The sequence below is a fragment of the Haemaphysalis longicornis genome, unplaced genomic scaffold (genome assembly GCF_048455015.1).
Source record: "Haemaphysalis longicornis isolate Haplotype H1 unplaced genomic scaffold, Haemaphysalis longicornis Haplotype H1 scaffold_2, whole genome shotgun sequence".
Taxonomy (NCBI): Eukaryota; Metazoa; Arthropoda; class Arachnida; order Ixodida; family Ixodidae; genus Haemaphysalis; species Haemaphysalis longicornis.
This window is the reverse complement of record NW_027526295.1, coordinates 195,867,042-195,892,198: the sequence shown is the minus strand read 5'-3', so window position 1 is coordinate 195,892,198 and position 25,157 is coordinate 195,867,042. Positions and strand designations below refer to the sequence as shown.

Genomic DNA, 25,157 nt, shown 5'->3' with positions numbered 1-25,157 from the left:
ATATGCGTGTTGCAGGGACGATATAAGATGGGGCATGCCAGGGGCTATGGAAAATTTTGTGTAACAAAGAAAGGCTATCGATACCAATGGTGAGATGCTAGATACGTGAAACCAGATTCCGCTTTCAAACCAGACCCACTGAGAGTAGATGAACAGCGAATAAATCTAGCGGAGCGGTGTTAATGTAATTGGATGACGTGCGTAAGATAAGATAGTCCAGTGTCGCAAATGGGCGATGCTGATTATAGTTTCGGCCCAGGGCGTAGCCAGAAATTGTGCTGGAAGGGGGGGCGGGGCTGAGATTGCACCTCGACCTCCTCTTTATGATTTTTCACGGAAATAAAATTTGCATAATAAATACGTAAATTTTGCCTGGTAATATGCATTACTATCAACTGAAAGTTATAACTAGTACCTGAAAACACAGGACCTATAACTGCCAACAAGAAAAATGAAATATTTCGTAAGAAAAAATCATTCACATGTTCCGAACATTGTGACAGAATTCCTATCACTGCTTGCAGTTTTTTATTTTGTCAACATATGAAGAGATAGCACTTAAAAATGTGGAAATGAAGAACAAATATAAACATATATGATTAGCGAACACGAAAGAAAAAACTTGAAAGTAACAAACTAATTCACCTAAAACTAACAAAGCACGGAGCTCAAGTTATAAGCGTCAAACGAACGAAAAAACTTGTGGGTGGACGTTTTATTTTATTGTCACTTAGTCATCAAAGAATTTTTTTCTATTTTTACACACATGCGACAGTTCAGAACAAATCTTAACACCTCTGTCTATTATGCCAACATACTCCGCGGGAGCACCTTGTCAACCGTCGCGTACTGAGGATAATTAGGCCAAAATTTGTCACATGGAAGTACGTCAAAATGTACAGTTGTGGTGAAAAAAGTGAGAACAGATCAGGGCAACAAAGGAGTCACAGGCAACAAAGTGTATATTTATACAGAAAACCCGTTCTTCGTGGTCCGATTTACCTGCGATTTCGCTGCTGCGGCGCAACTCGTGCGGTAATCGACCTATTTTATAGCTGTGGCTATAGATTGTTTTGCCACACGAACCTCGGTGCAGCAGTACATTTGCAGGTAAATTCGCAATATGTAGAGGGGAGAGGGGGGGGAGACGAAGTGAAAAGTTGTTACGGCACTGGTTTGCGACGGCGGCCCTTGTTGCATAGTGCTACTGAAGCCGCCAGTTCTGCGGTTTCGCACGCCAATCTCCCCTACTTTGTTCTCAGAAGCTACTCTCTGTCGCGTTGGGCAACGCGAGCTCGCAGAACACCTCCGTGGATGAAGGCCTACCATAAGAAGGCGTAGCATAAGGCCTGGCCAGGAGGAAAACGGGCCATCGAGGGAGAGTAGGTGCGCCTTCCGGACAGGATTCCTGGGGCTCTAGACGAAAACCTAGGACAATTTCTGGCGCAGGTGGTTGCTTTGGTCGCCGCGCATGATATCGCGACCAAAGTTAAAGTTCGGGAGAGGGGGGGGGGGCGGAGGCTGAAGCCCAATTAACCCTCCCCCTCTCCCTACGCCCCTGTATCGGTCAAACGAGGGATTTTTGTTCTAGTGGTTTTACGTGTTGTGGAGAGGCGTAAACGGTGTTTTCGGAAACCGGGCGTATTATTTCAGACGAAATGACGGTAGTAATGTTTACGGTCCATGAAATTATCACTACACAGAGTGACGCTCAAGTACTTATATTGCCGCGAACCATGTATGGGCTTGCTTATTTGCCGGCTGTGTTATCTGCGTTCCAAGCAAAGCGCGTCTTCCATTCTTTATTTTTATGCCGCACGGGCTATCACATTCAGATAAGCAAACTGTTTCGCCCTAACGTCGCTATCCCAGAATAATCGTCTGTGATCTACGATGTTCTGGATGTGAATCGACTGTTCCAGAAACACTCGCGCCGAAAGATAAAAAGCCTGCAGAGCAGACGCCTCGGCATTCGATTCTGCGACGCTCGCCGACGCAAGTCATTTGGTTGACCGCTGCTTCGCCGCCTCTGTATTCTTTTGAGTTGTTAGGGGAGCTCAAGTTCGCTCCAATAAACTTGTTTCTCCTTCAAGACAACTGCGTCGTCCTTGGCTTCGTGACATCTGGTGGAGGTGCTGGGTACTCACCCTTTATGCTCTCTACGATATCTGGAAGCCACCAAGCCAGCCCAACCGGAGAAAGCCGCCGACTGCAAGGATTGCTACCCGAGTTCGGTTTGATGCCAGAAGGGCCCAAGAAAAGGAACGCTGCAACCAACACCATGGTGCAAGAAACAACGTCGCCAATCGTCCTGCAGCAGCCCTGGGAACCGCCATCGTTCCGGGGAGCCCCCGCTGAATACCCCGAAGAATGGTTGGAGAAGCTGGAGCGCGTCCGCATCTTCAACAGGTGGGACGACGAAGAAACTTTCCGGCATGTCTTCTTTTACTTAGAAGATGCTCGCTCGAACTTGGTTCGAGAACCATGAGAGTTCTTTGACCGACTGGAGTGAATTCAAAAGGGAGTTCCTGAAGACCTTCACTACCGTTGTGAGAAAAGAGCGAGCTGCGCTTTTGCTTGAAACTCGAACGCAGCACCCCAACGAAGGTGTCGGGATCTTCGTTGAGGAGATGAAGCGACTTTTTCGCCGTGCGGACCCCGAAATGACCAAAGAAAAGAAGTTCAGGTTTCTAATGCGAGGAGTGAAGCAAGAGCTTTTTGCTTGTCTAGTCCGTAACCCGCCGAAGACGGTGGCTGAATTCGCGTCTGAGGCGGCCGCGATGGAGAAGACACTAGAAATTTAAACGAGGCAATACGAACGCCCTGTCAACGCGCTGTTCCCGGAGACCATCGGTGCCGCAACTGGAAGCTCCGATACATTGCGTGAGACCATTCGAGCAGTGGTCAAGGAGGAGCTTCAGAAGCTTTTTCCAACAACGCCGCAACCTCAAGTGGCTTCTCTGACTGACGTCATCCGTGAAGAGGTTCAACAGGCGCTGGGAACTTCTATGCCTTCAGAAGCACCCCGTCAGCCCCAAGCGATGACCTACTCCGCAGCTTTTCGTCAACCCCGCCCTGCTCCAACACGTCGTCAAGAGGCCCAGCCATACCGCCGTCCAATGCCGCCCGCCCGACGCCCTGTAGACCAATACCAGACGCCAAGGAAGACCGACGTGTGGCGAACGCCCGATAATCGCCCGCTGTGCTACCACTGCGGAGAGGCCGACCACATCTACCGTCGCTGCCCTTACAAGAGGCTTGGTCTGCGAGGATTCTCCGTCGACGCACCACGTCCCCGACCCGGCCAGCGCCCTACTGAGATCGACGAATACCTGTCCAACACGAACCGAGGACCCACCCGCTTCAACCGTTCGCCGTCGCCCTACCGGTACCAGTCGCCAAACCGCCATAACACCGCTGACTTCTCACGTGGAAGGTCCCCCAGCCCACGCGGGGGAAACTAAAAGCAGCAACTTCTGGAGGTGAAGTTGCAGAACGAAGAAAAAACGAAAACCCTCCAACGACGCATGGCCGCGCCGAACACCGTACCTGCAGCCCAACGACTCGATCTAACCCGGACGTGACTCTCGAATCCGACGACGACACGACGCGACGCGTACAAGAAACGACAGAGCCTGCCGCTGAGAAGATGACGAGAATGACGACGCATGGTGCCCGACCGTCAACACGTACAAGCCGAGATACAACGCCCCGACGCACCAAGAACTTCAGGAAAACGGCGTCCGACGTCCAGTTGTCCATCGACGGCTTTGAGGTAGTCGCCCTCATCGACACGGGAGCCGACTACTCGGTAATGAGCGGCTCATTCGCGTCGAAGCTGAAGAAAGTTACGACAACGTGGGACGGTCCGCATATACGCACAGCAGGAGGCCATCTCGTAACGCCAAGTGGAACGTGCACATCACGCGTCACCATAGGCGGCACCACGTACCCTGCTGAGTTCGTTATTTTGCCTAACTGCTCCCGCGACGTAATTCTCGGAATGGACTTTTTGACGGACAACGGCGCAACCATCGATCTGCAGACCAAGTCGATAACTTTTTCCTCCGATCACTCCACGATGTCGCAGTCGAACCCCGATTACCGTGCTGCTGTCAGGATCGCCGACGATCACATCACCCTGCCACCCCGCGCAAGCTTGATGATCGCCGTCTACTGTGAGGATGCTGCTTCTGACATCGACGCTATCGTAGAGAGTGATCGAAGGTTGCTTCTCGACCGCGGTGTCTCCGTCGCAAGAGGCATTGCGCACTTCAAGCAACGCCAATCTCACGTTTTGGTCACTAATTTCACCGAAGAGTACCAGCATTTAAACAAGGGAGCTGCAATTGCGTTCCTCGAAGAAACGCAAGAGGCAAGTGACGTGATCGCGGTCGCCGACTTTGAACGCACACCCGATGACACCCTCAAGCTTCCGCACCCCTTCGACGTGAATCCGGCGCTACCGCAAGAACAACGGAACAAATTATTGGCTTTGCTCCGTCGCTACAGCGAGTGTTCTTCGTCGAGGTCAAAATTACGTCAGACTCCCCTAGCGAAGCACCGTATTATAACTGAAGATGGAGCCCGACCTACACGACAGTCTCCATACCGCGTCTCTTCCCACGAACGGGAAGCCATCCGGACTCAAGTCGACGACATGCTCAGCGACGACATTATACAGCCATCGGAAAGCCCCTGGGCTGCGCCAGTCGTACTCGTAAAGAAAAAAGACGGCACATTAAGGTTCTGCGTTGACTACCGGCGACTAAAAAAAATCACCAAAAAGGACGTGTATCCCCTGCCACGAATCGACGACGCCCTTGACCACCTCTGCCATGCCAAGTACTTCTCATCGATGAACTTGAAGACCGGCTACTGGCAAATTGAAGTGGACGAGAGAGACCGAGAGAAGACTGCGTTTATAACCCCGGACGGCCTATACGAGTTCAAGGTGATGCCTTTTGGGCTGTGCACGGCGCCAGCAACGTTTCAGAGAGTCATGGACACTACTGTGCTAGCTGGCCTGAAGTGGCACACTTGCCTCGTATACCTCGACGACGTTGTGGTATTCGCCCGGAATTTCGACGAACACCTTGCAAGGTGTGAGTCTGTACTCGAGGCCATTCGTACATCGGGATTAACGCTGAAGCCTGAAAAGTGTTGTTTCGCGTATGAGGAGTTGAAGTTCTTGGGCCACGTCGTCAACGCCGCGGGAGTCCTACCTGACCCGGCAAAAACTTCGGCCATTGCGAACTTCCCAAGGCCGAAAGACAAGAAGGGCGTGCGAAGATTTCTCGGACTGTGCGCATACTACCGGCGCAAACTTCGCCCTCATTGCAGAGCCACTCACACGGTTGACGAAAGATAGCACGCCTTTTAGCTGGGAAAGGACCAAGAAAAGGCATTCTGCGAGCTGCAAAAACGCCTGCAAAGCACTCCCGTGCTCGCTCATTTCGACGAAAACGCCGAAACAGAAATGCACACCGACGCCAGCGATATAGACTTGGGTGCCGTTCTCGTCCAAAAGCAAAGCGCTGGCGAAAAAGTAATCGCCTTTGCAAGCCGTGGTCTGTCGAAGGAGGAGAAAAATTACTCAGCCTCTGAAAAAGAGTGCCTCGCAATTATATGGGCCATTTCAAAATTTCGCCCATACGTATATAGTAGACCATTCAAGGTTGTCACAGACCACCATGCGCTGTGTTGGCTCGCCAATTTGAAGGACCCCTCTGGCCGTCTTGGGCGGTGGAGCTTGCGCCTGCAAGAGTTCGACGTTACAATCGTCTACAAATCCGGCAGGAAAAACTCCGACGCCGACTGCCTGTCCCGCGCCCCCGTCGACCCGCCACCACTAGACTGCGATGAAGATAGCGCGTTCTTCGGATTAGCCGCCCAGCAGCGTGCCGACCACGACTTGCGCGTCATGGTCGACTACCTCGAAAGACGAAATGTCGCCGTGCCTAGGTCGTTCAAGCGGAACTTGCCAGCATTCAGCCTCAAAAACTCAGTCCTCGTGAAGAAGAATTTCAGCCCCGGAACAAGAACGAATTATCTACTTGTCATCCCCGCAGAGCTTCGTGACGAAATTTTAGAAGCGTCCCACGACGACCCGTCTTCCGGACATCTCGGCACAGCTCGCACTATTGCAAAAATCAAGGCGAAGTACTTCTGGCCCCGCCTTACATCCGACGTCACCCACTACGTTCGGACTTGCCGTGACTGCCGGCGACGAAAAACGCCGCCGACACGACCCGCCGGCTTTCTGCAACCGATCGCCGTCCCGTCGAGGCCCTTTCAACAGATTGGAATGGACCTTCTAGGCCCGTTCCCTACGTCACAATCACAGAACAAGTGGATTGTCGTGGCGACAGACTACATGACGCGCTACGCAGAGACCGCCGCTCTTCCGAGGGGCACTGCACAGGAAGTCGCAAAGTTCTTCATAAGCCAAGTTGTGCTGCGACATGGAGCCCCGGAAGGCCTAATCACGGACCGCGGAACGGCCTTTACTGCGGAGCTGATGCAAGGAATCTTACTCTACAGCAACACGGATCACAGAAGAACGACGGCGTACCACCCCCAAACGAACGGACTAACAGAACGTCTGAACAAGACAATCGCAGATATGCTGTCAATGTACGTTGATGTTGAACATAAGACTTGGGACGAAGTGCTCCCGTATGTCACGTTTGCGTACAACACGGCTATCCAGGAGACGACGCAGCTGACGCCGTTCGAGCTTGTCTACGGAAGACGGCCAACTACGATGCTCGACGCCATGCTTCCGCACGTAGAAGACGACGGCCTCAACACCGACGTCCAAGAATACCTTCAACGTGCGCAGGAGGCCCGCCAGCTCGCTCGAGTTCGTATAACGGACCAGCAGCTGGTGGATGCCGGCCGCTACAACCTCCGACGCCGAGACGCCGAGTACCACCCAGGGGACCGTGTCTGGGTTTGGACTCCCATCCGACGACGCGGACTCAGTGAGAAGCTTCTGCGACGATATTTCGGACCCTACCAAATTCTACGACGTGTCGGCCAACTTACCTACGAGGTGATCCCCGATGGTGATTCCGGAACATCACGACGACGCACGCGGCCCGAAGTCGTCCACGTGGTTGGCTTGAAACCTTACTATGCAAGATGACGGACTTTTTTTGTTGTGGTTGTTGTTGTTTGTTCAGACTGTCTTTTATTTTAGCATCGGGTCGGTGCACTCTTAGAGGGGGGGGGGGGTACTGCCGCGAACCATGTATGGGCTTGGTTATTTATTGTTTGTTTTTACTGCCGGGCCACGCCCGGCTGTGTTATCTGCGTTCCAAGCAAAGCGCGTCTTCCATTCTTTATTTTTATGCCGCACGGGCTATCACATTCAGCTAAGCAAACTGTTTCGCCCTAACGTTGCTAGCCCAGAATAATCGTCTGTGATCTACAATGTTCTGGATGTGAATCGACGGTTCCAGAAACACTCGCGCCGAAAGATAAAAAAATTCCCGCGCCTTCCCGCGAGGGGAACACGAGTAAATGCAGAGCATTGGGGCCTCAGTACTGATTGAAGGTAGTGTTGCTTCCATCGCTTCTTCCGTGATGCTGGAGTAGCAGACACGAGTAAACGTGGGCACGAGCGTCAACCAAGGAAGGAAGGAGCAACGCAGTGACTGAAACACGAGCGACCGCTAGCTGCTATATTTGCAGCAGGCGCAGTAGAGGGAGAGCAGTACGGGGGCGAGAGCGCGCATGCGCAAGCAGCGCGCGCCCTTCTACGCCCCACCGCGCTGCTATGCTGCTATCACGCACCTGTTACGCCTAGACCGCGACGGAGCGAACGCGCTGACTACGACGCATGCGCGCGCCAGCTGCTGTTGAGAGAGGGGAGGGAAGGAGAGGCGCACCTGCTGCGGACGCGGAGCTGTTTGCACCGTCCGACGCAGGAAGAGGCGGGGCTAAGAAATGCTCTGCATTTAAAAGCCTGCAGAGCAGACGCCCGGCATTCGATTCTGCGACGCTCGCCGACGCAAGTCACTTTGTTGACCGCTGCTTCGCCGCCTCTGTATTCTTTTAAGTTGTTAGGGGAGCACAAGTTCGCTCCAATAAACTTGTTTCTCCTTCAAGACAACTGCGTCGTCCTTGGCTTCGTGACAATATGACTCAACATTTTCTGAAGGGATGGCATTAACTGTGTAAGAATGAACAAGTACCATACAGTGGCGGTAGAATGATACAACGTTATATTTATTGGGTTTAAGTTCCATAAGCCTGCGTGCGCACCGCTCCTGTAGGGGAGCTAAGATTGGTTTTGAAGGGATGACTGTTTTAAACTGTCAGTAACCATTTCATATATAACGTAGTCATCAGCAAACAGGCGGAGTTTACAGGTTACATTTGAGTGTATGTCACTGATATATAAAAGGGGACAGAGTACTAACCCTTGAGGGACGCCTAAAGTTTCTTGAATATGTGTAGAGGTAAAGTTATTGACATTAAGAGACTGGGAAAGTGCGCAGTAAAAGAAGGCTGATGAAATATGGCGGCGTTTGATGTTGATGAAGTTATGTTGCGGAATTATGTGCAAATACATGTAATTTGATGTAGAAAACTCTTAATAAAATTCCAGTTGTCGCGGTGAGGGGGGCCGGCGTGCGTGCTGCATTTTCATGCAGAGTCGGAGCCATATGTGGCCTAGCACGCTGATTTATGAAATGACAGAATAAGTTAAAGAAAGTAGTGGAGGGAGGTAACGATGTGTCTTCACTTTCGCTCTGCAAAAAAGTCCTGAATAGTGCGAAATTTCTTAATCCATGTTCTATTGCCACTATCCCAAACGGCTGGGCTTAATCTCATTCACTATTTAAGTGCATCATACCCGCTCTACACGAGTCCCTGCCCTACCTGTTTAGAGCCTTTTAGCCCTGTGTAGCCTTACTCGCCTAGGTCGCGGCTGTTCAAGGGAACTTCTCTCAGGCGACCGTCGGGACAGCGCCCACCCCTGTGTGAATACAGCATCCTTTCTCACCACGTGAAACCATTCGAGTGCTTCACATGACTACCACAACCCTGTCTACGGTCGGCTTGCAGGGTCCACGAGATGCCACACTCAGGAGTACGTCTATGAATACTCTGCCGCAAAACCAGATTCTTGGCTCTCCTCGTAGACCACTCGCCATTAGCTCGCTCATAGTGGGCCTACGCGAAAACAAAACATCGCTACAACATGATAAACTTTCCAGGTTGTGAGTTACAATGACACTAACGAATGCAGTACGACGACATTACGTGTCTTTGCAGCTCACAAACATTCAAATCACCGCCACCTTGAATCTCCCCAGCATAGACGCAGTACGCTGACTTCAAACGTTAATTGCAATTCCTGTATGGCCCAATCGCTCTCTCTCTGTCCAAGTATACGTTACGGTAAGAGACAATCGAGGTAAACGTGCGGTAAAGGAGATTCGTCTCAACGAATAAAACTCTTGATGGAGAATGCGCCAAAGAAGATGGTACTTTCAAGAACCATTGCGTGTTCTTCATGCCCGATGACCACTACCACTCCTCTCGTAAGCAGGAAGAAAAAGGCTACAGTACACCTCCACCGGCAATTGCCCTCCGGATGACATCCCGAGCCACAGCGACCTGTGGCAACAGCTACGCTAAATCCATGTGGGCAATCCAGTGGGCAATCCAGCGGAAGGGAGCGAAGTTAATGCATTGGTGTACACCTTCAAAAATTCGACCAACCACTGAATTCTTTCAACTGACATAGCCGGGCACGTGGGCCTTTGACCTGGAACCGCTTTCTCAGATTATGATATTCAGCCGAGTGTACAGGCGAACGTAAAAGCGGGGAGGCCACGGAAGGGGCAGCCGCATTGCGCCCTCGTGCAACGGGGCAAACCTTCTGTCGAGACATGCATGGTACGTCGTACGCGATTAAGCTTAGGTCTCTCCCCGAATTTTAATTTTTTACTCCTGCCACACGGGCACTTTCAATCCGGATTGAAACGAAGCGCGATTAACTTTTCGAGCGCGGTCGACGCATCGCCGCTGCTACACGGCACCTTTCAATCCCCATGGAGAAGTTGCACCGGTTGCACTCACGTACGCCAAATGGCGCTAAAAATTTACGTTGCGGCCGGCGTCTGGTAACTTCACGTGGTCGAAAATATACGTAACTATGTAAATGTTACCGCACGGTTATTTGGGTGAAGTTAGTTGACACAATTTGTGGCGTTAGTTAAAGTTGTCACCATCTGTGCCATTACTGAGCGGGGACGAGAGTATCGCCGCTTTCGTTAGATCGCGCTTGGAAGCCTTGATCGTGCTTGGGGAATGAGGATTGAATTCGAGCGCGATCGGGCTCGATCGTGATTTAAACTGCCGTGTAGCAGCGCCCGATCCAGATTGAGCTCGATCTGGATCGACTCAATCCCGATTGCCCGTGTGACAGGGGTATTCGGGAAATTGCAGAATGCGTCGTGGTCATGGTTCACGCAGGTGTCCAAGCTGGATGAGCATAACGCGTTGCTTGTGACGTAAATAGAAGCACTGGTGGTCCTTATTTATTGCCAGACGGAGTTAGTGGTTCCCAACGGCGCGCGTCCACGGCAACCAAAAGCCTTTCCGAAGGACGATAGAAGGCCTTCCAATCACCATACCACCCCCCCCCCAAAAAAAAAAAAAAACGTGTCCAATAGGTTTGTGTGCCATCTGTAAGCAAAAGTTGAAGTATGCTTCAAATTGTGCGTATTGTGTTATGGAGGGTATTGTGCCTTCGTGTTGGTTTCTTTTTTTATTCACCACGAAATTTGCAAATTGTAAGCGTGGACTAATCGCATCTGTACCGTGTTGTTCTCAATAAAAGAAAATCGTGTGGCATGAGCGGTACTATATAGACTAGGATAACACGAAGTCTCGATCAGTACGGGGAGGTGTCCTTGTAGACAATAATAAGCAAGAAAATTACGTCAACAAGGACCTTTAGAAGAAATACATTACGAGTGATAACTCCGATTTCACGAAACAGTAAAGCAGTCACTCATCAAGTAAAAAAAGCAAAAGAAGTGTGGGAGCCCCCAAGGGTTCCTTGTTCACAAAATAACCGTTCCCGAACACCAGCGTAATTCATGTGGTGGGGCCCGCGCGAACAGTGTGGTGCCGGTTGTGAGACAGAGTTGTGCTGAGGGAAATAATTCAGTTCCCCCCCTCTCCCCTATGAGCTACTCCCCTGCACGCCCGACAACTTACTCGTCCCGCTGTCCTCCTTTGCACTTTCGCTAAAACTTCACGCAGGCAACAACGCCGCGTGTTTTCGACGTCTCTAGCGCACTTACAATTTAAAAGAGGGGCGTGCTAAGGTCTCGTGCGGAGTGCAACCCAGCGGTGTAATTAGCGACCTCGCGTAGCTATAAAATTGTTGCCTAGGGATGCGTCAAGTAGCTCGCACTACCCACGACTCGAATGTAGTTGTGGGCCAGAGTAAAGAACTGCACGAAGTCATGCACAGATAAATATATCATTCGCATTGCAAATTGCAGGGCCCACTCACCAGGTCCCTGGTGAAGGGAGCCAGGATGCCTCCTACCCGTCCAAACGTGAAGCAAGCAGCAAAGCCAAAATTGCGGACTCTTGTCGGGAAGACTTCCATCGTGTGGACCCACTTGATGGCAGTGGTCACGTTCAGCATGCAACGGCTTCCCATGTTCAGGGCGAGGTTGAGGTAGGCAATATCTGAAACGAATCCCCCATTGTCCGGCTCATGCAACAGAGCTGCTGGTATGTGCATCGCAACTGTTGGAAACCCAAAGTGCAGGTGCACAAGGCAAGGAGGAGTCTGTGCACAAGGATGCAGGTGCACAAGGATGCAGGTGCACAAGGATGAAGCCTGATGTTACAGCTCGCGATCATGTGAAGGCTTCCTTACTAAAGCCAAGCCTTCAGTCTCTCACTGTTCATGTCCGTAAGCGAAAACTCACTGCAGGAAAGCCAACTTTTTCTGACGATGATGATTGACGTCGGTGTCGCCAAGCTTCGCTTCCCCGCGAAGCTTGGCGACAGCTCCGCCAGGCTCCCTCCGCTATTGGTTGGTGTACATCATAGGGAGGAGGTGGGGCAGGCATGTGACGGCGCGACGTATATAGGCCTAACGTCATGTGAGGTGAACGTTGATAGTCATTACCCACAGCTCGACGTGCGATGAGAATTACTTTGCTCTGCATGCCGTAAGGCTACTATCCGGAGTACGTTAAGCACGACATTGCATCTTTTATTCAGTGTTTCTTGCACGGGTATCCTTCAAGAAAGAGAACGAGGGAAAGGGAAGGAGGGAAGGTAGAATGCTGACAAAGCCTCTGGCCCCTACAGATCATCGTAACAAGTAACCCAGAGGATACGTATACTCTCAACCACTTAGCAAAAGACGTAATACATAGCGCTTTGAATGAAACAACACTATACATACACGCAATAAACACCGAAAGATGTCATGACAGGCGCGCCTTTATATGAACACAAAATATACATTTTTAAGCACGTAACAAATGTCAACGCAGAAAGCACGTTTCTAGGTACGTAAAAAAAGCCGCACGATATCTACCGATTAAAATAGAGCAACCTGGCAGTTTAAAGTTTCCTCAAGATGTCATAAAATGAGAAACTTCGCATGGGCTCACGAAGTGCAATACAAACGAAGTCGGTTGAATTTTCAGAATTATTTGCAGGGGAGTAGATAACGCCATTTTCAACCAGAAGCTTTCTGCATGCCAATTTTAAACGTTGAAAAGATTCATTAAAATGAATGCGTATTTAAACATTGTCAGAGACCGGAAGTGTGAAGTTTGTTTACTGTAAATTGTTTGTGTGGCCGATACGATATCTGATAATGTATGTCCTGGAACTGTCGTCCGGTGGTTTGTGAGAAATTGTAGATTTTTGTATGCGCTGTAGGAGTTTAGAGTGATATCTTTGGTCCGCCTTTAGCAAATTATATTTAAAAAAAAAGGCCGTGTTCAGAGTTCGCGCTTATCCCCTTGATAATTCTCGCACTTGGAAGAAACATTTTTCTGCAGGATTATTAATCTCTGGTAATTGGAAGCTGTAGCACTGCCCCATGCTAGAATTGCGTAGTTCAGCTTGGAGTAAAAAAGCGAGTGATACAACCTTTGTTTTAGCGACGCCGGAAAAACAGTGAATATTTTACACATACTACCCATTACTTTAGATAAATCGGTTATCAGTTTTTTTGCCCTGAGTATTCCATGATAGGTTATCTGTAAACCATACACCTAAAAACTTTTTCCTGGTAACTTTCTTGAGTATGTTGCCGTAAAATAACACTAACGCATTAGTTGCATCTCGTTTACTTATTGGTTTGAAGATTATATACTTAGTTTTATCTGTGTTTAAAAATAAACGATTTTAATTTAACCATTCGGACACTTTTAGCAGGTAATTGCGTTCACGTAATCCTCCAAGATTTGTTTTGTTACTGCAGTAAAAACGATATTGGTGTCGTCGGCGTACATAACTAATTCTGGGGAACCTCGTATTTCAGTAATGTTATTTGTGTACACAAAAAATGGTAGGGGACCTAAACTTGATCCTTGGGGAAAAACACCCTTTTGATCTAAAAGCTTTTGTGAAATTATTTTGTTGTTTATTGCAACGTACTGGTATCGGTTTGCGAGATACGATTTAATTATTTTTAGACATACTCTTCATATACGGCATGATTCTAGCTTTATTAGCAAAATGTCATGCTGTAAATACTGTATCGAACGCTTTTTTTTAAATCTAAGAGTAACCCAACGGTGTATAATTTGTTTTTGATGTTGTTAAGTATTTTATCCTTGATTTGAATTAAAGCCAGTTTGGCGGGTTTATTTTTTTGGAATCCGTATTGCTACGGTTTTATTATATGGTGTTTTCGAGAAGGCTCCAAATTCCCTAAGTTACTCCACCCGGAATTGCCGCAACATGTGGCCGTAATGTTGGAGAGATCTTTTCTACAACTTGCACCTTTACCAAGTAATGAGTCCAACATCCCTGTGTCCTGTGCAGAAAAGAAATATTTGGGCATGGTTGTAGGGAAGCAAGCACTCAATGGCCGGATCTCTGAAAAAAACGATGGGACTGTGACGTGAGTTTAAAAAGACCCTGCAATACTTTTTGAAACTTTTTAAAAATCTTAAATGTTTACCGAACGTCCTCAGTGAACACATCCAGTACTTGTAATAACTGGTCACAAAGTAACTCAGCCGAAAATGACTGCTCTATGCCTACGAGATGAGTTAGCAACTTGCTCACAACGTTTTTCTTTATTTCTCGGCCTTAGCGTTCTTCAAGCCCTCGAAGGACGTCATTAGAGCGGTATAGCCGTTATTGACCGGCTTCCTTTCACTTGCAGCAATAAACGTATTTGGTAGACAATTAAAAAGAATCTCCGCAAACGCAAAGCAGGCACAGAAGGTATATCTGCTGCGACGAGGAAATCACTCAGTACTGCTCCGTGCTGGCGATAGTTAAAGCTTCCATAATGCTTCCAGACGCGAAGAACAGGGAGAACGTGGTTATCGCAAGTGTTGGAGAGTCACTATAATAATAGATGTGTTTGAAGAGTCTGAAAAAACGCGAGAAAGCGGCAGGGAAGGGCGCGAGTAGTTAGTTTTCCAGGCTGTTTAGAAGCTTAGATATGAACATGTCTCGCTTGACATTCTCTTTTGAATAATGCGCTTTATTTTTATTGCAATTTGTGCTCTATTTTAGGGTTTCACAATGCTTGGTCGCCTAATAGCTCTGTCTGCCTCATCCAAATGAAACTACTGTAAAGTAATTTGCCTGGATGGTGGTATTAGTATTTTCTTCGAATGAGCGAAAGCCCGTTCACGTCAGCTGATTTTTAAAGCAGGCGAGTGCCTCCTCATTGTATAGTATGAACACATAAAGCTGTAACACTTTCCAAAAAAGCATCTTCCATCGACAGCGATGCGGTGGTTGCTTTTACTTACTCAACGGTACCGAGCAGCTTGCGGCAGCGAAAGCGGCTGCCATTAAGGTGAATGAGATCTGGGATGTTTTCCGCCGGAAAAAATAGACGATCGCAAAAGCGAGACAAGCACCCGGAAGCTCCACAGCCGAGGATAGCGCGAACTTGACTATGTAGCTGCCACTTCCTCCTAGGTCAGCCGACGACAGCGACACCACGTACAGAAGAAAGCAGTCACAGAACCTGGCAACAAAAATGGCGTATTGCTGCACATTGCCGGGGCTGCCAAAAGTGGTGAAGCACATTTACGCATGTTTATACAATAAGTTGTACAGTAATTATACGTAATTATACAAGAGTTATACAACAATTACACAATCAGTTATTGATTCCAATACCAGAAAACGCAGTGCAAAATGTTATTCTTCTTCCTTGTGCAATACCTGGTTTAATACCTTGTGTAATAGCTGCTCAGCTCCTCTGGTGCTGAATCTGTGCTTAGTTTTAGGATTGCTTTGAAGCGTTACCAATGTTACAATGCCAACTGTTATCGAAAAAATTTGGGTGCTCGGCGTCGGTGCAATTAGTTCCCAACGACAGTCGTTTCGTTCCGACTACAGTAAACGTTTTTCGCCACCAACAAAGCCGCCATCGCATTTGTCGACGCGCGATGGGCACCGAAGCTAAATATTTCATTGTTGTGTACTAGAGAAGGGGAAAACGCATATTTAAGGGGAGGCAGAAAACAGGCAAGCTAAGACCAAAAAGCAAATTTGTGAAAGTCAGTTATCGTGCAAAGTTCACGACAGTTTTTTTTTTCTTTTTCTTTCCTGCGCAGCTTTTCCTTGGGCCATTTCTTCCCCCAACCCCAAACCTCAGCAGAGAAGCATGTAGGCCACTGTAAACACCGGCAAACCTCTCTGCTTTTTCAATAAAAAAGCCTTCTCTCTCTCTCTCTCTCTCTCTCTCTCTCTCTCTCTCTCTCTCTCTCTCTCTCTCTCTCTCTCTCTTCTCTCTCTCTCTCGAGCGCACGCATGACGGAAGAACCATTGGCGTAAAAAGAAAACATGTGTGGGACGATGGCTCTAGTTCCTATGAGAGGGAAAGTTGAGGTGGTGGGAGGTAAGTGGTCTGGTGGTGTTAGGCGATGAGGGCTTATAAGGTGTGCTCGAGGAAGTCGGAAGGCTGCATTGGTGATTGGAGTGGCAATTGACTGACGTCTTTAGACTGCTGGAACTCCATTTCTCGGGCTGGCGAATTTCGCACCCAGTGTTAGGGGTAGGGGTTCTACAGCATCAAGAATTGGGTGGTCGATGGGTAGTTTGCATACACTTTGAGAATGTGCAGTAATCACTGAATCCTGCAGGGCACTAGGTAAGATGGTGGATGTCAACTGAGGTGTCATTAAGAGAGTGGGCGGCCAAGGTGTTGACAGAGGGGGTACAGTTGTCGGAAAATTACAGGAGAATAGCAAGCGTGTGTGTATGAAGACGTCTGCAGATCGGGAATTTCGTAAGGATAGGCGCAGAAGCCTGGCGGATGTAGTTGTAGGCGAATTTTCTTGTCCTTTGTGTCGAATGATTTGCACTGTTGGAGATCAATGGGCGGCATATTGGCCGTGTCGACAATAAGGAGTGTCACAAACTTGCCCGTACCGCATACTCGTACAAATCAGCGCGAAGTGCTTGGTGATTGCCCTGTGCGTGCGAGATACCCCGGCTACTGCCAAGTGTCGTGCATTGCGGGAACGTTCCATGTGTGGCGGTGGCGACAGCTCATCAGGACCTTGATGTTGGAGCAAGCTGGAGCCTGGCTGCCGCGCAGCCACTCTGGGCCTGTGGGTCACCGTCGCAGCCATTGCGAGAACCGGTGCAATCTGGCTCCAGTGAAGGTGAGTGTGTTTAAGCAAGCCTTCTGCAAACGGCGGCAGTCCGATAGACTGCCCCTTCTCCTCCCTCTCTCCGGCACAGCGTGCACCGGCTTTTGGGTAACGCATCACAAGTCCAGTGGTAAGTGTTTTTGTATTTGTATCCTTTAGTGTTGTGCGCAACACGCTGAACGCCTGCAGTGGCAGTCCCAAGGGGAGGGGGCCGAAGGGGGCGATCGCCCCTCCCAAAGAGGTCCTCAGCTTCTTCTTTTTTTTAGGCATCTCACTTGTGCGAGGTTGCATACCACTTGTGCGAGGTCGCTAACGCGTTGCGACCGTAAGAATGTGGGCTCGAGCCAGCTGTTGCCCCGCCTAAGGGGCACCAAAAACCACTGAGTCGCTAAGTGATTTGTGCGCAAGTGAGTTACGCCGCACACGCGCGAACGCCGGCATGGTTATCACCTCCTCCGCAGAACTGGCGCATATATACATGTACATACATGCATATATTTCTTGAATAAGAACATTGACCGTAAGTCACCTTGCAAATAAGGAAAGTAATCTGTAAATGAAAGAAGAACATACCGAATTTTTTTACTTTTGTTAGCGCTGGCAGCGTTTATATAGCTCTAATCCAGAGCGCTCGATGCAATTCCGTAACGTGTATAAATAATTATTGCTCAAATAAACTGTTCCAGCGATGTGCCAAAGTGTTTAATTTTCCCTCCGCGTGTATAAACAATGGTTGATAAATAGAAGCAATAAATTTTAATATGTTCTCATAAAATTTAGGTTTTGGTATAGTCGTTTATGTCGGAGTGTGTATGAGTTATTGTAGGGTTCATGAATCATCTGTAAACTGTATATGTAAATATTGGTGAAATAGAATGCCATACTTTTGTGGACAATACTGTCTTTTTAGGTATAAAATTCACCCCCCGCCCCCCAAACCAATCCCTGGGACCGCTACTGAACGCCTGTCTTATGGTCGCTCTTACGCGATACGAGAAAGTGCGCGTTTGGACTCCGCCAGAGAACGTTTCTCTACCCGTTATAGTTGTCATACTTTAGCCCCCCAGTGTGCTGCTCCCTGTGCAATCGCTACTATCTACTCGCCATATTTTGAAGAAGTTAACTTTGGCCGCTGGTTCTTCGTCTTGTAACGCTATTCAACCGCCGCCCTTAAGTTGTTGCGTCATTCCACCTTATCTGGAAAAACTTTGAAGAGCCTACATTCTACAGCCGACGTCGACTAAATGAGGCAAAAAATTGGCCGCATTTCTGCTTGCTTCACTGTAAATGTCGAGAGCTAGAGAGATCAAACGCTTTATTCCCGGCCGGGCTTAGTGGGGACGGTTGAGCTGCGGAAGCGCAGCTCTGTGCCCGAGCCCTGTCGACCAGGGCGCACTGGGCCTTGGCGTCGGAGCGCGCAGGTGCAAGCAGCCAGGAGTCGGGGTTTTGGGTAGGGGAAGCAGGGCGTGGCAGTGCCAGATGGCCTGGGCGGGGGGATATCTTCGTAGTCCCCGCAGTGTGTACAAGGGGGCGTGGGAAAGAGGGATGGTGATATGTGTGTGAAGATGGATCGAGTGGGGATGGAGTGCGTCTGAATTTGTCTCCAGAGTGCTGATTTTACAGGGGATAACGAGGGGTGAGGGGATGGAAGGGTAGTAAGTAAGAGCCTTTGACGGAGGGTGATTTCACGGAAGGTGAGCAGTGGCTGTAGGTGACGAGGAGGTTGGGAAGTGGAGCGAGGGCTCTGCTGAGGGGTCCGGTGTATTAAAGCTCGGGCCTGCTTGTGGACCTTTTCCGCGCAGCCAAAGCCCATATGGTCCACAAAAGGGAGATGGTGCTCTCAGGAGGGAGGGTGGGAGCAGGGACTTTTGTGGGCTTGGGGTGAAATAATGCCCCCACAGAAATTTCGAACGGCAGTTTGTGAATCCGTTAATATGAAGAAAAACAGCGCAAAAGACAGGATACAGTAAAGAACCACAAACCACAGGCGCTGACGAACAACTGAGCGCTTTATCGCAGCAGGATCATATGTATAGGATAAGATAGAAGAACAAAAAAATGAAAACAAAAACCGAACAAGAACGGTATCACAAAGAAATATGATAGCCGGTGACAAAAACGTCATCCACCATGTAGATTTATGGCGTGAGATATTCACAAGTACGCAATCTCCTTCTCCAGATGTGCAACCGACGGATCGCGTACACACGCGTTTCTGTGGTTTCTGGTTCTTTACTGTGTCCTGTCTTTTGTGCTGTTTTAGGGGCGAAGCTCCTTAAGTCATGGGTCTGTCCATCCCTTGTGTCTCGTGGTACGTGACCGCCGCATGCTTTCGGAGATGTCGCAAAGTGAGCCGCGTTGCACGCGCAAGAACCGGCTGCAACCGGCAGCGCAAACTCGGCACCGGGAGCGCGAGCTTGTCTGTGTTCGCCAACGGAGGCGCGAGCGCACGTGCACTGCGAGGGGGAGATCACGCAAGAGATCACGCCACGAACGCAGACAGTCGTTCCCGGAGATCGAACGAGACGCAAGGACCTTTGCTCGTTTCCTCTCGTCTTGTTCGGGCACAAGTTCGCCCTAAATAAAAGTTCTTTCTTTACCGTTGTGTCCCATCCTACGTGACAAATTCTGGTGGAGGTGCGGGGTAGTCCTCGATGACGCGGGGTCTTTCACCAGGTCTGGGCCTGGGAGCATTCACTCCGAAAATAAAAGTTGATTTGTACAATGTACGCACACAGTCTTACGTCTTTCTTAATGATGTAATGGGCGAACTTTCACGGGAGAGTTACGGTTACCGATGATCTCCCCCTCTCGAGCTTCGCCCCACTTATCATCATTCATTCCGTGGATATGGCGTGAATTTTTTTCTTCGTAATAGTATGTATTAACCGACCCTTCAGCAGACCCTTCTGCCGTATATATTAGGGTAGGGGTGGGTTGGAGGGTGGTGGCCAGGGCGACTGCTGCTTCCTCCGCCGCATGGGAATGGGCAGAGCCGGTGCATGATGGCTGATGTTGAGAGGGTTGAGGTGGGTATGACGTAGGTATGGCTGTGTTGCTGTTCAGCAACATCGACCTAGACCGTGTCCAAGGAGAGAGAAAGACGATTACTGTCTGCCGCCCGTACCATACAACTCCTCCACTGCCACCCTCCACGCTCGTCCCCTCTTCTCTCGCTTGATGTTTGATAGGCAAACCTGCAGTAGCACTCAGCAGCGTTCCAGTTGACATTAATGTTTTAGCACTTACAACCAATAACAAGAGTTTAGGGCTCCTGTGAGTTTTTTCCGGCCGACACCCTTAGCGGTAACAGGCAGGCAGCAGATCTGTGCAATCTAAGATTCTCCCGTGCAACCGAGTGAACTGCCTAGTTCCCCTGTGAGGATGTTTATGACGTGGCGGCCGGCTAATGCTAACTTGTGTTGTTTGGGAGCGAGTAGGTTACCTACAGGAAATGAAAGTAAAGTGATGAGTTATATTACCAGAAAAGGGAAAGGGATAGGTTCCTGTCCTAAAATGTAGGTCATTGCAGCCCTTCCACAGCGGGGTGGGCCATATACAGAATGAGGAAATATAGCAGGCATCTCGCGTAATGGTTTGCACAACTTTTATAAAGCTCGCAGACAACCTTCTCAAAAATTTCTCAGCAGAATTTTCGCAAAAATATAAAAGACGCGAAGGCTGTTGTTATTTCAAGACTGAATATTTAGCTCATGTTGCGGCCGATTTCTAAGATGTGGGCACAAGCAAGGGGAATTAGGTGGATACATTCCCGTGCCCTTCATCAGGGTGCTCTAACTAGCAGGTATTAGGCACATGATTCGGACGTACGATCAACGTCATTCTCAAGTTGACGTCATGCACCCTTGGATAAAAATACTGAACAGCACACTAATGGAAAAGTATACGAAAGAATTGACATGAATCAATACAGCCGCTTGAACCTTCCTTCTCGTGCACGTGCACATCACTAAAACTAGTAAGAATTATTGACTTTCTGCATGGGCTATCCTTTGCCTACGTACTTTGCTCACCAATGAATAAAAGCGCAGACAGCGCTCCGGCGGAGTCGAGTGTACCGTAGTATCTCCAGGGGACCTGACCACGGAGAGGCATGGGACGTCTGTCGCCGTAGCATCAGCTCTGCTATGGTGCCGTCCATGTTCGGCAGAGCCCTCCGGTTGATCGCGAATATTCGTTGTATTGCAGATTTCGCAGCCTCATCTCGATTCATGGTGAGAAGCCAGCGGGGCGATTCCTGAATGAACCTGAATGTGTGCAGAGGCATGTGGAAACAGAGTTTTTCTATGAGCGCATGACTGGAATCATGAAACCATTCTTGAAACCAATCATGAAACCATTCATGAAAAATTCAGTGTTCCCAAATCGTACCCCGCGTAGCAATGTTGTAAACAGTAAAATTTCCAATATATCCCCAATACGCAAGCGTAGCGGTAGAAAATATTTATGAATCCTGCAAATACGTATTCGCCTCTTCCTAAGGCAGTAAATGTGCAAACTTCGTAGCACGTCTTCGGTGGGCGGTAGGGGAAAAAAACAGAGTGTAATGAGAAGGGTTAAAGCTTCGATGACAATGTGGAATGCGGCAGTTAAGTCGTTCACAGTGCGTCGTCGGGGGCTCAGATAACGTTCGTAGCCGTCTGTCACGGGACCACGGCTTTCACTACCACAGATGGAAACGTCGACTTTTTTGAAGTACAGTCTCAGTGAATTTAGAGGTAGTACATCGTGGCTCGGGCGCTACGCGTCCGCGTGATCTTCCAGGAGGACACGCAAAAGGTTTGCCTTTTTCTTGACGCTCAACTGCTGCAGCCGTGAGCTGACGTTGTCGACGGGCAAATAGCAAGAAGCTGATTCCGCGCCGAAAACACCCGAGCACTCGTGGCGCCCATTACGCTATGACGTTTTTCTACACACGTTACGTAATTCGTTCACTCTTAGTCCAGCTATAAATACGTCTTTAGTTTTCAAATGACGCTACAAAACGGTTCTGTTATAGGACCCCTCTTCTGGCGCCATTATAGTGGTTTATTTTGCAGAAGCATTTACCTTCCAACGTGATTTCGGCTGCGGAACTACGTAGGTCTTGACCTTTGTTCTTTTCTGTGCAACGGTGCATCGAAGCTTACTGTAAACATGTTTTCGTTACCTTACAACAATAAAGTATAGAATGTGTAGGCTATGTTCTGATTTTTTTTCTTTTAAGAATCAAATTGAGCTCCGAACTGCCATTTCGCACATACAGCCGTTCACTGGCTTAGCTGGAGCATCCGGTCTGACTTCAGCGCGATATGTTTCAAAATTTCTTGCGAAAAACCGTTCAAACGAGTGAGGAGGACTTAAGTGCCCCAATAAACTTCAGATAAATGCAGCAGTAGCGGCTAAATTACCTTACACAAAGACAGGAGGAGACAATAAGTGGGTAAAGCGTTGCTCTAGCTAACCTCGTGTACAACTGTGCCACCATATCCACCCATTTCCTGACGTCGCCTACCAGGGCGTATGTTCCTAGGGCTTAATTTAGCGGATTGCTAGCATGTTTATCTTGCACAACCGGTTCGGGAACTAACAAAAAGTGGGTAGTAACCACTGTATGAGCGAAAATCAAAACTTTGAAGGCTATGATTTTATGAGAAAACACCCTGCAGACTGGCACGAAGTCACTGCGATATATGGTGCATGGTCGTTTCTCTTCTACCATCCATGGAAGGCGAACTAAGAATCTAGATGTTTGATAGGTGGACAAATAATAGATTACATGGGGTGACCTAACCCTAAACCACAATACGTCTTCACTGTCAACACGACAGACAAGACTCCTTAGTGTTCCCTTAAAAGCAAATAATGTAGCGTCTACTTTGTAAGGAAAACCAGCTTTAAAGCTTCAATTAAGAGTTCTCTAAAGTTTAAATAAAGCGCAACTTACAGAAGTGACCTCTGTTACATAATTTGTTCTTCTTTAAGCGTTTCCTTAATGGTATCAAGGCAATACGGCATCATGCGATAAAGCACCGCTAAGGTACGCACATCATCAGGTACGCACATCATCAGTGGAAGCGGCGCCAAGGCACTGATTCCTGCAGCAACCTGTAGCCACTTCCAGTTGTCGAGGACATAAGCGACGGCGGGCAAGCACACCGAGGCGAAGCCGTAGCCAAGGCAGAAGCCCACGTTCAGCAGCGTTCGGTAGCGAGCCTCCAGCACCTCGGCGACTGTGACAAAGGACACTTCATTTTCACCAACCTTCGGCGATTATTAAAGATAATAGTCTTTCTTGGGCTACTTAAACCCAGAAATTTTGCTGTCTGTCTGTCTGTCTGTCTGTCTGTCTGTCTGTCTGTCTGTCTGTTACTCGATTCAGCCACCCGGCCAAACTAAAATTGATATTGCGCAATAGTCTTATGTACTCACAGCCGAATGTAAACGTCCAAGTCCGGTTATATGTTAATACTTGTCAACTTTGTTGAACAAGACATTACGCAAATATAGGACAGGAAATTAGCACACAGGGTATATTTACAGTGCTCCTTTATTAAAATATTCATGGATGCTGGGTTTTTCGATAGCAAATGATATTCTACATCTACTGCAGAAAACCGGCGCCTGCTGTTGCCCCCGCCGCCTCCTGGCGGCCTATGAAAAATCACGCGGCAACAGCAACGAAAGGTTCCACTAGCTATGTTCCATGTTCTGCTTGGAACGCAAGTGGAGCACGGCCACGCGGTTCTATAAACCTTGAAGTCGGCCGCCTCCATTCACGCGCGTCTCCACCGTACTGCAGCGCGGGCATCGAGGAACTCGGCCTGTAGCAGTGCAACGCGGTAAATTCAAATCGCCTTGAGCAAACCTTAAGTGTGTTTACCTTGGGATGAGCGCGACGGTACAGGAACACCATGAGAGGTGAGCGGGAAAGCAAAGGGGGGCATTTCCTTGGCAAATTTCTACAAAGACTATCGTCTTTTGACGACTTTTGCAATGAAAGGAGCAGGTACGTGGCCAATTTTTTTTAAGGGGCGAAACTCTTTAGGGGCTGGTGCTGTTGTCGTTCGCTGTCGTCGTCACCGTAATCGTCGTCTCATGTAGTCACGGTAATAAAACACCGGGAGCTCGTTTACGCCTCGCGCTAAAGAGCTTCATGCTTCAAAGACAAGATACTTTTACAGCCAAGCTGTATACCTTTACCCCCCAATGGTGTGATCTCCGTTGGCAAAAACGCCAAGGCGCCAAGAATGCACTTGTACACTGCATGCTTCGCCTCTCACCGGGTTTCACGTTAGTGGAGATGGCCTGGGATATTTTACTCGTAGAAGCAGTTGTCTGACCAGGGTATTTTGCTGCAACGGGATGGTGTGTGCATTTAGTGCGGCACGTGAATAGACCTGACGAGAAATTTCAACGCACACTCGTGGGCCCCACTCCGTACCGGGCGTTAGAGATTGGGATGGTTTGGAAAGTCACGCCCTCTGTTACGCTGACACGTAATGGCCGAACTCCCCTAAAAGAGTTGGCAGCTTGTGAATATCATATTTTTGTGAAACGTTTTACAAATAAAGGAAACACGGGCGTAGGGGGCAATATATAGGACAAAATTCAACGAAAAAATAAATAGGAATGGCTCCTAGGAGCTGTTTTTCTTTTCATCTCAGGTGAAGCATTGATGCGCATGGTGTTTACACATGCGTTTAACGCAATTTATACGTTTATTGTGTTTTAGGGTACAAATTGAAATGATTACTTAATATTTTTGACGACGTACCCTGGGGCCACATGTGTGCGATATCGCCGGGGGATGCCGGGTGTTGCCGTCGTTTGCTACCTCACCTTGATTCTGGGTGATGCAGCCACATCCTTCGTATACAGTGGCCGCCAAGCATATTCTCCGCACCGGTTCAATTCACATGACACCAGAAAATATCTCCCTGACCAATTGGTAATTTATTCGGAACAAGAAAATAAAGGCTCCATTCCAAAGGGAATAGTTTCACTTGGCAAAGAATGAAAGCGCTAAGACAACAAGGACAAGAGAATAGGCAAACATAAACAGGGCAGTAAGATTGTAGCAACTGATTATGTACTGATTATAGCAACTCCATTTGAGTTATGAAGAGTACTTTCACGAAAAAGGTATTCGCATTTGGAGATTACATAAGAACCCCAATAGCAACATCACTGCTCCTGAAATTGACCCCTAGAGAGTGCTGAAAATACTGTATCCTATTTTGTGTGAAACGTAATTAGTGAATACAACCTGAATCCGATAGCGTACCTTCTAAACGG

At 48.6% G+C, this 25,157-nt stretch overlaps 1 protein-coding gene across 1 annotated transcript in view; it reads right to left on the bottom strand.

Moving 5' to 3' along the window:
* LOC144168464 (organic cation transporter protein-like) overlaps positions 1–24,649 on the bottom strand; it is a 56,733-nt gene extending 32,084 nt beyond the window's left edge. The window contains exons 1-5 of the mRNA XM_077697444.1: positions 24,637–24,649; positions 22,924–23,092; positions 20,894–21,127; positions 15,003–15,223; positions 11,546–11,727 (exon numbers count right to left, since the gene is read on the bottom strand). Of these exons, the coding sequence (XP_077553570.1) occupies positions 11,546–11,727; positions 15,003–15,223; positions 20,894–21,127; positions 22,924–23,092; positions 24,637–24,649 (819 nt within the window). The remainder of the gene's footprint in view (positions 1–11,545; positions 11,728–15,002; positions 15,224–20,893; positions 21,128–22,923; positions 23,093–24,636) is intronic.
* Positions 24,650–25,157: the final 508 nt, after the last annotated feature.